The following is a 12736-nucleotide window of genomic DNA, read 5'->3' as shown; positions in this document are numbered from 1 at the left end:
GCCCTGGTCCATTTGGGTGCAATAAGCGCCTACAGAAAAAAATAGACTTGGCCTCCCATTCTCCCATCACTTTAGAGCACACAAAGATAAATTACCAACCAGTCAGCTACGAACTGTAAATCTAAAACCGTTGGATTTTTCAACAAGAATTCCGGAGAACTCTGAAGGCTAAAAAGCGATAAAATGAAGAGTGATAAACGACCAGCCAATTAGCTCCTAACAGTCATGGTACAGGCTGGGTTTGAAAAATGACAGGTACAGATGGAGCCGCTCTCATTCAGCTGGCGATTAGTTCACCAGCCCCCGCATCTGACGGAAGGGGGCACGCGCCCTGTTCCGACAGAGCTCTCCGCAAGCTTCCCGGACGCCCCCTGCTGGTCCCCGCCTCGTCCCCATACCCCCCTAACCTTGCCCGTCTCCCTAAAGTGGAGACAGACAGGGATTCCTCCGGCCGCTGCTGAGTGCAGGGGACACTCGTGCGTCCCCATCGGATGCAGCGCCTCTCCGCCAGCATATGCCAGTGCAGGGAACCTGGCAATTCTCAGCGCTGTCTGAGAGGCGCTCCATCTGTAGAAGCTGATTGGCTGGTTGTTTTAACTCCATTTTATCACTTTTTGAAGCTTGATACATCTGGCCCTGAGTGAGGCTTAGTGGGTGACAGGAGAACATTACCTTTTTAGTGTTATTCTAAAGACATGACTGACCAACATAAGCTGCACTATAGGCCGCTCCCTCCAATTATTAGGGCGATCTAAGTAACCTTCCTCACTTTTCACTGAGAACCCTTCTGAAGTACAGCTATTTAGCACAGCAGCGCTTCTTAATGGTGGTTCATTTTGCAAAGAATGTATTCATATTATTAATAACAGCGTTGCATTGGTTTATTATTCTGAGTGTCTTTCCTTGGCCTTGTCTAGTGACTCTGATCTTTTGCAGTTAGAACAGTAAGTCATGTGACTGATGGCTGACCGGTGCTGGTTAGGAATGCCAATCCCTCCATGTCTGTAATAGTTATACGTCAGTGTCAGACGTGAGGATTAGGGAATCCTTGTGTGAAATCTGATCTGCTTGTTTTTTTACGCTTTCTCCTTTACACACCGATTATCTATGGTTGGTGGAGATCAGGGTGGTATTGACCATCTTCCCTTTCTCCAATTTTTTTTATTTGCAAACTATAATCGTGAAGTAGCTACAAAGCAAAGGCCGTTGGATCATTGCTAGTATTTATATTATAGACAACACAGTCGAAGATAGGTATATCTTCAATTGATGCCGGATCCATTCTGAAAGTCTTTTGACGGAATGGACCTGGCATCCATTATTCAATGCAGCGGGCAAATCCGGATGTTGGATTTGGCTGCTGATCGATGCTCACGGGAACGGTTGAGCGAAACGGAGGGAGGCAGCTGGAGCCGCATGAGAATGAGAGCGGCGGGAGGGTATAGGTATGCTGTGAGAGGGTACGGGAGGCGGTGGACAGGAGGATAGTGCCGCATAAGCTGCTTCTCACCCAGCCACAACCTCCTTGCCTCAATCCGACATCTTTTCATATCGGATTGTGTGTGTGTGTGTGTGTGTGTGTGTGTGTGTGTGTGTGTGTGTGTGTGTGGGGGGGGTTGTTGATGCAAACCCCAACCAAGTAGTTCATTGGCACAACCTCCTTTTTCCACGGCCTCATCCCTTGTCCTATTTCTGGGCTCAAAAACATGGAGAGGTATATCTGTGTGGTATAATAACATTCATAATGTCGACACTGACAGAATGTTGCTACAAGTCATGTTACACAATTCATAATCACCATGTGACTATGTATGACCCATTAGAATCAGTCTTATTTGGAAAATGATGACACAAGCAGCTTCTGCTGATTAAAATAAGCAGCATCGCCTATGTTCTGTGTGCAACTGCAGCGGTGTCTGAATACTCATTTTAACAGAAAATGAGGCTCGGTCTGACTGGAAGGGCTAGGTAACATGCAAGGTGACTAGATGTATGTGGACACATCTGTAGTTAAGTTTAAGCTACAGCCATCCAGACTACATTAATTAGAATAGATAGTTTCTATTACTTCGATCAGCTTGGGGAAAAGCGCATACCCATATTGCAAATAAATATCCATACGCCCTAGCAGTCACATGTATCCGTGTCTGGAAGCCAGTGTTTATGGGTGGAAACATGGCGTTTTCTGTGTGTGTTTGACAAAGGTATTCCAACGCATTTTTGGGTTGGTCTCTGATGTCAGCGATGACCACTTCCAGCCTGTTTCTTTAGCAGATTTTGTGGAAGCCTTGGACTTGCTCAGATGAAAAGTTCTCTTCATTGTTCTGGGTTTTGCATATGGATCTGTGAATGCATGTCTATTTGTGCTGCATTTGCAATGTTGTAATGTGCATAAGATCTTCCTTACTGGGTGGTGGCTTTTTGATCGCAGTAACTACTTTTTACTCTAATTAGCGATCCATGTTGAAATAGGACCATACTCCGGAATTCCCGCACAACCTTGACAGGATACCCCTCAATTACATAATCTCCCCGCCATTCTTTTATTTATTTGTAAGTGGGAATATTGATTTAATCCTTAGTAATTTAATAGCATTTTAACAATGTGGACACGTAGGTTTAAATCTAACATTATATGGACATATGTAAATTAAAAAAAATAGTTCCAAAATAAAATCAAAAACTGTTTTTACTATGAATACACTTTGACAGCTGTATTTATCATTGGTAACCGTATATAACAATATAAGCAGTCCGTGTTGAATATGCTGTTTGATTAATGGCTTCCTTTTTTGACTTTGAATATTTGTGTTGTTTTTATATGACCTTTTTGTGTAATTGTGCAGTAACACGGACCATCTGTATGACATACTACTTTTGTATTCACTTCTTTGTATGTTTCCAGTAGTTCCTATTCCTCCTATTTGTGAGCAGGGCCGGCGCCACCACTAGGCAGTGTTAGGCATTTGCCTAGGGCGCCGGCCACTGGGGGGCAGTAGTTGGGAGCAGGGCAGGAGGGAGAGCTGGAGGTCTGGCTTAGCGGGCAGGAGGGAGGGCTCGCTGCGCTGTAGTTCAGTCCCGGTGCATGTTAACTGACATCTTCCTCCACCCGAACTGCGTGCAGCCGCTCAGCCGGGCAGCGTCTGAGGGTGAGCCAAGTGCTCAGCGCTGCCCGGCTGAGCGACTGTACACGGTGCGTGTGGAGGAAGATGTCAGTCACACTGCGCCGGGACTGAACTGCGAGGCCTCCCTCCTGCCCGCTAAGCCAGACCTCCAGCTCTCCTTCCCTCCCGCCCGATGAGCTAGACCCGGGTGAGTAATTATATATGCACTGGAGGGAACAGCACGGTGGCCGTATCCCCCCCCCCCCCCCAGATCAGCGTGCCGGCTGTATTCCTCCCCACCCCCCCACCCGTGGAGCGGTTGAGCGCCGGACCGCCCCCCCCCCCCCGCCTGGGACGCTCCGGCACCTTGCACCGGCACTGTTTGTGAGTCCTTAGTTGCCATGTAGTGGCCATACACCGCTGCCATGTCTCCCAGCAGTGTATGTCCATCTGATCCCCCTTGTGCATGCATGCGGTATTTTCACATACGATGCGACCCCGTTCCCTCGCCGCCGAGAAGGGGTCGTATCCAGAGATCCTCTGGATCTGATGTCAAATCACATCCAATTTAGCCTACCTTGTGCCTAGGTTATTCACTAAAGCCTTTTGGCTCAACATTTTAACCTAGGTAAATAAAGACACCGCACAACGTACCATGCAGTGGGAAAGTTTATCTGGATCACTTTTGTAAAGTTAAAAGAGCATCAAGAAACTGGATCCATTCAAGTTGATGATTAGTACATATCAGGGGTGGCCAACCCGCGTCTCGCCTGTCACCGAGCTGTGGCTCCCGAGATCACTCCCCCATCATTGTGATGTGGCTGTTTACTGGGACCACAGAGAGCGGGCAAGCTTGGCTAGAAGGAGCCTGTATACAGGCTCCTAAGGAGTCCGAGCCGGGATCTCTCCTCGGCGTGACTCAGTGGGCAGCACATGCGCCATCGCCATTGGAGGACGCTGACACAAGTGTCTCCGGCGGCGCCAAATTAATTTAGCAACCCCCTGCTCCTGCCGGTGCCTTCTCCTCAGCCTCCTACCTGTGCGCGCCCAGGCCCTGGTATGCAGCAGCAAATTAAAGCATTTATACTTTAACATTTTAATAAAGAAAAACAAAAATTAATTTATAAATATAGTCCAATGGAATAATATAGGATATAATATATCCTTAGGAGAGCATGAACTCCCTGTACAGATGTGGCAGCAAATAAAGTGGCACTCCAGGACTGTAAGGTGAAAAAAACCCTTTATGTATCCTGAAGATGGGTCACCTGCTGAAATGGCGTAGACTTACATAAAGGTTTTTTTCTCACCACTTCTGCTGCCACAGCTGTTCATGTTCATGGTCTCCTAAGAAGCACCTGGGCCAGGTAATATTGACCCCACCATTAATTACCAGCGTGGTCATGGACTTGAATTGGTCCGTCGTGTGCCATCTATAATGCACTGGTGTTCTAATCACTTGAATAACCCCCATAGAGGTCAGAAGCAGCGTTAGCCTTTTCTTATGTAGAAGGTGTGGCTTGCATATTTTCTTCATTTTTACAAAAGCCCAAATATTTACGTACATTAAAATCGTATAGAGAGAGATCATCTTGTAGCATAAAAAGTAGCTTTGTTTTGCGAATGTGTTTTTCTTAAGAGTCCAGAATGTGATTGAAGCACTGGAGCAGAGAGCAACACCCCAGACAGGAAAGAGGAACTGCGCAGGGTGCTAGACTGAACACTCGCTCACCATGGAGACCAGGAGATTCATCATCACCTTATGCACATGTGCAGGCCATCTGTATGAACAGATCAGTGCGGGCAGGGGACGCGTGGCCGCAGACTGGATTCGCGCCCATGGGAACACCCAGCGTTTCATTGGCTTCCCCAATTCGCCCGTGATACAGGTTCCTGGGGCAGGCAGCTGATGTCAGCTGAAAATCTGAGACACCAGAGTGTCTTAAGGTGGCCATACACACGCAGATTTATCTGCAGATCTGTCTGGTTGGAACAAAAACATGGTTATGGATGAGAGCAAATGACAGTTGACCATTTGCTTGGAAATGCTGGAAAACTGACAAACTGTCACTCATCCATAACCATGTTTTTGTTCCAACCAGCCAGATCTGAAGATAAATCTTACTAGTGTATGGGCACCTTAAGATTTGCGAGCACCTTAGAAATCAGTCGATGGTCGTCGACCAGCGAATTTGCACGCTGCAAATGGATGTTTATGTAAAATCTGTGGGCAGCGTTTACTTGACTCGCAAAGCTTTGCGAGTCAATCAGAATTACCTCCCATGTTTGTCGCTCACTGCACCCATGTTTTTAAAGAGCATGTACAAGTTAAGAGTCCAAGAAAGGAACCTTAAATTACCTCTTCCACCCATCTGCTTTGTGTGACGTAAGAAGGTGACTCGCTGATTTAAGAATAGTTTTCAGCCTCGTGAAGACACTTAAATACCCTCAAATCAAAACTTTACCCTTTGAGTGCAAACATCTCTGTGAGAGATGTGCAAAATATCCGCTAAAAATACCAGCGCCGCTCACATTTTTTATGTAAAGTCAAATAAAAATGTGTAAAAAAAACAAAACGATTATATTTCTTATATCAGTTTAACGATACAGGTCATTATGGTGAATAAAAATGTTTAGTTGCCAATTTTCACAAATTCACTTGGCACTCAAGGGGTTACTTAGCAGTAAAGTCCGTTGCTGGCAAAAATAAGTTTGGGCAGAGAATATGGAGGAGACGGACGTGATGATGTCATTGTGACTTATCGTGGGGGTTTATAAAAATAAATACTGACGTTTATGTAATATATCAATTCCAACTTCCACGATACTGGCCAGAAGTGTAAACATAATAATAATAATAATAATAATTATAATAAAAAAAAGTAAAAAAAAAAATATTTTGAAACATTGTCTCTTGGGCGAAAAAAACCCCCACCTATTATTATTATTATTATTATTATTATTATTATTATTATTGTTTATTTATATGGCGCCACAAGGGTTCCACAGCGCCTGACGATACATAGATGAGCAAAAGAACAAAACAAGAAAAATAGTGATGTACAAATGCAAATTAGGACAAGTGCATGGTAAATCAAAGACAGTTGCGTCAGCGGACTTTGCGTCACCAATTGACCCTATCATCAGTATGTTCCTGCATTTGTCACATAGGCATTACGGGTGGCAAGTACACAAATCTCTATCTTGAAACTGTATTTAGAATGCGGCAATTGTTCTCGGTGTTGAAGATGTTAAGAGAGGAGACCCATGAGCCTGGGTGATGTCATTATTGTAAGAGAAGTCTATTGTAAACATCCATTAATTGTAATGTATGTGCATGTGTAAATACCAACCTAGAAGTTCTATTATAAGACGTAAACAGATTTTGTTACTAGCTCGTACGTTTAGCACATATATTAATCACAATGACAAATTCAGCTGCTATTTATTTTTATATTTGCACATTAACAGGAAGCCGGCGATTAATTTTAGCAAAGCCTACAGTACCACCTTGGGAAAGAGTATATACGGCTTTATGTATACTTCTACAAGCATAGGTTGCTGGATTTCATTGCACACATTAGCACAAGTGTTTGTTGCATTAATTGGTAGAGTACTTTCAATAATAATAATAATAAAAAGTGTTTATATCATGCAGACGGGGCCAGAAGCACTAATACCCCTTTCACATTGCACTTTTAAAACGGTATATTGCCGTTTTTTTCCATTTTAAAACGTTTAAAACGTTTAAGGCTGCAATGTGAAAGTGCCAGAGTTGATTTACCGGTTAAAGTTAACCGGTATTTCAACACGGTTAAAAAGCAGAGTCCTACACGTTTTAAAGCCGTTTTTATGGCAGTTTGAACAGCTCTATTTCAATGGCTTGAAACGTGTCCCTTGGGGGTTAAACGGGTTGAATGTTTGAATGGTATTAAATGATTTTTAAAACGGTTTTCACCTGCAATGTGAAAGGTCTCAAGGCTCAGACCCGTTTTAAAGTCCCATTTAAGAATACCGTGTCATTACCCATTTCTGCAATGTGAAAGCAGTATAAGCTTCAAAAGTGATAAAATGGAGAGTGATAAACAGCCAGCCTCAGCTCCTGCCTGCTGTGTCACAGACTTTGTTTGAAAAATGTCAGACAGGAGCTGATTGGCCGGCTTTTTATCACTCTCCGTTTTTATCACTTTTGAAGCTTAGTGCATCTGGCCATAGGTCTTTACTTGGGTTGTAATGTCAGAGATCTGGTTATGAACTGGGCCTGGCATATATGCGGCGCATCAAGTGGTATGCTCTTTACTGGCTGTATAAATCAGGGATGGGGAACCTTCAAACCTCCAGCTGTTGTTGAACTATGCATCCCAGCATGCCTTGCAACTGTTTTTGTGGTCAAATAGCAAAACTGTAGCAGGGCAGTATGGGATGTGTACTGTAGTTTAACAACAGCTGGAGAGCCAAAGGTTCCCCATCCCTGGTATAAATGGTTTGGAGGAAACCGATGGACCATTTAACAAATTGTTATTGCTACTAAACTAGCAGGGGAATTACATCTAAAACAAAAATATACAGTTATATCCTAATATTTTGGGGCTGTCAGTGATGAGCCTGGCGAGCATTTCCATCAGCAGAGTTCTGCTATGGAACAGAGGTACCAAGGCAAATGGAGTTCCACTATGCCAGCTGACTATTGCTGGACCATGGAGAGAGACATCCCATTAATTATTATCTTCAACTTTTTATGTCAGCCAGAATGAGGGGTGTACTGTATTTATCATTTATTCTTACACAAGTACTAATTTAATTAAACTTTAAACATGTCACACACACAAATCCTTCCCGATTGAAAAATTGGAATGCATATTTGAGTTCAGTACGAAAAATACTTTTACTTTCAGTTTAGTTCTGTTTTCTTTAAGCACTTGCCATAATGTTTATATTTATTTATTTATTTTTGGGCTATTTTCTAAGCGATCTGACTAGAAAGTTATCCCGCATCGCTCCATGTCTACAGGGTATTGCGATGCAATTGCGCGGGCCATCACCCACAGGGATAGACAGCGCTTGCACTGTCTATCCTGCAAAGATCGCAGCATGTTGCCTATTGGCATCGGCAACATGCTGCTTCGCACGTATCGCTCAGCGCACATCACGGGTGTGCAGTGATGGGCGCTGAACGATCAGTATGGAGCAGCATTCCGAGCAGCGTGCTTAAGCATGTCGCTCAGCATCGGTTGCCCCATGGTATTTCTCTTGCAGTCTGTTACAGCTGAAGTCATGTGACTGATTAAAACAGAGCAGCTGTAAGGCATTTCCTTATGAAAACAGGGTTCTGTCACTTGCCTGTCAGTCTGGGATGGGTAGGAGCCAAAGTGATATAATATATACACATCCAAAAATAGGGAGGCACTAGCTTGGATTTATGAAGCTGTGATAATGACTAAATGTAATGAGTGCTGTATACAGGTGAGTTGCCTATATAGGATACATGGCTGTATGTGCTTATAACGCTTTTATATTTTTACAGGAGCCTCCAATATCCGGAAATACTGGAGTCGTTATTACCAAGGATCTCAAGGAGTAGTATTTGTCCTTGACAGTGCGTCATCTGAGGATGACCTGGAAACTGCCAGGAACGAGCTGCACTCAGCGCTACAGCACCCACAACTATGCACTTTACCGTTTTTAATACTGGCCAACCACCAGGACAAGCCAGCTGCACGTTCCTTACAAGAGGTAGGTTTTATCAGACGTGATCGGAAAATCCACCAACATTGTGTACAGCCATGCGAGGTATGGTAAGTCGGCATTGGAGCAGCTATACGTGAAGCTCAGTGAAAATATAATAACACATACCAATAGGTATGAGCTAATGCATTGCTGCATAGCACCTACTGCAGGGGTGGCCAAACTTGTACTCCAGATCTACCAACAGTTCATGTATATCAGGCAATCGGTAATAGAAGATCCGTAATCACCGCCATTTACCCGTAAGATTTCTCCAGTGCAGCTGTCTCGTGAGGATAACAATTTTTTACACCCCAGAATGATTTGGACTCAATCCCATCAATTTTGATGGGAATGGTTATTTTGGAGATCCTTCCTGCTGCAGTCAGGATTTGTAAACGATCCCTTCAACTGGCTACAGATCGTGATCGGATCACGTGCTCCAATGGATCGTGCAACCATCGTACAATCTGCTCACGATCTTGATTGTTCCGGTATGTACTTAGCATAACTCTAGCTCAGCAGACTCAGCTCAGTGACCCAGTCAGCGGCATTGGCTCATCTATCGAGTCCAGCTCTTTGGCTCTTGTGGCAGTAGAGTCGATCATGTTCTATACTCCATCTGAGCAACCCTTTTCTGTGCTCTTACTCGGGCACATGGGAGAAGTAGAAGCAGGATTGGACTTGATCTACTATCACGTTGCTGATTCATAAATTTTGCCACGTAAGTGTCGAATGATAGAGTGCATATGGGATTCGGTATGAAATACTGACGTTCAAAATACCGACAGCTGTTGACCGACGGTAAAAATCCTGACATGGTCAAAATCCCGACAAGGTCAAAATACCGACATATAGACTGTAGACAGGTGAAAAAGTCAACCTGAATTTCGGTCGCCAGGTCGTGAGGTCGACATGGGTTTTTTCACTGTTTTTTTACCCGAATGTCGACATGGACACAGTTGGAAGTCAACCGCAGCCCCTCGCATCGCTCGCGATGCTTCGGGCACGGTCTGCTGCGCTCGGCACACTATTTTATTCTCCCACCACACCCTAGTGGATGGTAGGGCATGAAATACCACCTGTCAGCACATGTCAGGTCAAAAAACTGTGAAAAAACCTGTGTCGACCTCGCGACCTGTCGAATGAAAGTCATATTGACTTTTTCACCTGTCTACATTCTATATGTCGGTATTTTGACCTTGTCGGAATTTTAAATGTCGGTATTTTGACCTTGTTGGGATTTTGACCTTGTCGGGATTTTAAATGTCGGTGTTTTGACCCTGTCGGGATTTTGACCTTGTCAGGATTTTGACCGCATTCCTAATGTAATACCACTGGCGCAATTACCCTCAATGTTTCTTATCAAGCTATTTAATTAGATTGCTGATTAAACACATTTTATTTAGCAAACGCATAAGTTCATACGCACTGTGGAATAGAGGAGCATGGGTACAGCTGTAGCACGTGTAACTTTCTAAATCATTCTTTCTATAATAATAACTGAAACTTGGATACGGCCTGGTATATTGATTTGACAGACCAAATAAATGCAAGACGTCAAAATGATTGTTATAAAGAATATCCCTATCTATATATAGAAATAAAACGGGTGTTTATTGCTCAATCATGGCCAAACCTTTGAATTTACTTGACAGTTTGCCTAAAGGTCCACACACAATGGCCGATTATGCCCAGCGTGTATGGACAACGATGATCGCTATCAAGCGCAGCACATGCAAAGCCATCCTCAAAGCCGCTCACCTGTTGCTAATACCAGGAGCAAGCAGCAGCGCTCACCGCTCATCGTCGGGCCATTCACAACCTGCTGTTATGAGCGGCTTTCAGCTCAAAGTCGCCCAGTGTGTATGGGCCTTTAGAATACCTTAGAGCAGTGGTTCCCAAACATTTCGGATTCACAGCACCCTAATATCAGATTTTTTTTTCACGGCACTCCTGGGCCATAAGTTTCTTATTTAGACATTTTAAAAAATATATTACATTTAAGTAGATTATGTTTATATCTATTCCTTAGTAGTGAGGGACAGGATTCACATCTGTTTGTCCACATATTTTATAATTGGCAGCCACTAACATTGGTTTTGCCTATTACATTGACCATAAATAATTTTAATTGGTCCTGAGCTACCGACCCGTAGCAACCCTGCAAGTGTCTCAGGGCACCCCAGGGTGCCACGGCACACCGTTTGGGAACCATTGCTTTATAGGCTGGGTTAGAATGTAGACTGTGTGTTTTTCAATCACTGTTTTCTAGGTACGCACATATGTGGCTCGGAACCCAGCACCTAATAGGGAGATCTGTAGAGTAGTTAGTTTGTACAATATACTGTATATAAAACACATACACAGGTGCAAGGCAGTGTGGTACAACGCTGTAACGAGGACTGAAATGATCACAGAGCGGAATAGGGAAGCTGCAAGTAGCAACAGCATCTTCGGACAGATTGTGTAGGCGTCTGCAAAAATAACCATGTGCTGCCTACTGATTGCTGTTATTTATAGCCATACATTAATGTCGACACTAACGGTCCGAGAATGCTATGTATAGCAGGTGTCAGACCTCACAATGCAGATAGCTTAAAAGAGGCTCCACATTACACGGAAATCCTTTGGAGATGTTGGGTTCTGTCGCAGAAATCTTTTGCTAGTCTTTGAGCTTTTCATTTCTGCCGTCTGGCAGATAACTGGCAGCTGCGGGCAAACGCTATTCTGCTGCCATCTAGGTTTGCTGTTCACATTCACTTTTGACAGTAACACCATGTGTGTGGCTTAGATCTCTCTGCACAGTGCTCATTGATTTGCTCACTGGGCGCACCTGCCTTCGCACGAGTACTTTCAACTTATCCATGGATGCGACCATTGGGGTTCGCAAAAGTGCATATTCGTGCATGCGCAAACCACCACCACTGGGACCGGGGGCGAAATCGGACCTGAGCGATCCGGTCTGAATCACCCCCATAATCAGTAGATCTGACAGTCACTCGTTTATTCACATGCGAACAGGGAAGCCAATCCCGCCTTATTTATTTTTCTATCCTCGGTTGACTGACCCTTCTATAGGATCCACTTCAGTTGAAGAACAGCACTTTTATTTATCTATCTATCTATCTATCTATCTATCTATCTATCTATCTATCTATCTATCTATCTACTTTTCCCTTGCATCTTTAGCAGTCACCCAATAAATCCTTGCTATAAATCAAAGTGTTCTTGTACAGTACGTTTTGGCAGCAGTGTACAGCCCTATAATTTTATCATGCGGTACATAGGGTAGCATACATTCCTATTGTATGAATAGAAGGACAACTCCCTTAAGTGTTTAAGTTATTGTATTTTTAAGTACAAAGTTATTGCACAGCGCTTTAAGATAGGAATATCTCTTTGTCATTGTGGATCGCTAATGCTTTTCCAATTTTAGATTCTTATTATGTAGCAAAAAGCACAGTGATTAGATTTACTACCTCAATCCTGGCATAATATATTTTTTGTTTTGTATCATTTATGCACTAAATTGAGAGACTGCCGAGCGGTTTAGTCAGCGAAGGAAAGTGTTGCCTCCTTTTTGGACTTATTAAAACGGTGGTGCGCTTGTATAATCTGGCCAATTTTCTCACATCCTATTTAATCATTATATCTGAAGCCATCTCACCGAGCTGGATGGAACTGGTTATTCATTCATTAATTCACTAGTTACAATCCTGCCAAAATGACGGCTTCTGCAATGTACTTTTCACTTTGAGCTGTGACAGTTTTTACTTTCACTTTGAGCTGTGACAGTTTTAGCCCGGAAACTCTCCACCCCTAGTCGCTATCTGCTGCTACATCCAATCTTTGTCTTCACAGCTCTCCCTCTCCATATCCAGCAAGTTTGACACAGATCAGTGTCC

General features: G+C 43.6%; 1 protein-coding gene across 2 annotated transcripts in view; it reads left to right on the top strand.

The window, feature by feature from the left end:
• The window catches only part of ARL15 (ARF like GTPase 15), a 235068-nt gene that overhangs the window by 83770 nt on the left and 138562 nt on the right, over window positions 1-12736 (top strand). For both annotated transcript variants that reach the window (XM_083153757.1, XM_083153765.1), the window contains one exon: window positions 8629-8837. In XM_083153757.1, coding sequence (XP_083009883.1) covers window positions 8629-8837 — 209 coding nt within the window. The remainder of the gene's footprint in view (window positions 1-8628; window positions 8838-12736) is intronic.

The sequence above is a fragment of the Crinia signifera genome, chromosome 1 (genome assembly GCF_055691185.1).
Source record: "Crinia signifera chromosome 1, ASM5569118v1, whole genome shotgun sequence".
Taxonomy (NCBI): domain Eukaryota; kingdom Metazoa; phylum Chordata; class Amphibia; order Anura; family Myobatrachidae; genus Crinia; species Crinia signifera.
This window is presented reverse-complemented; position numbering and strand designations above follow the sequence as displayed.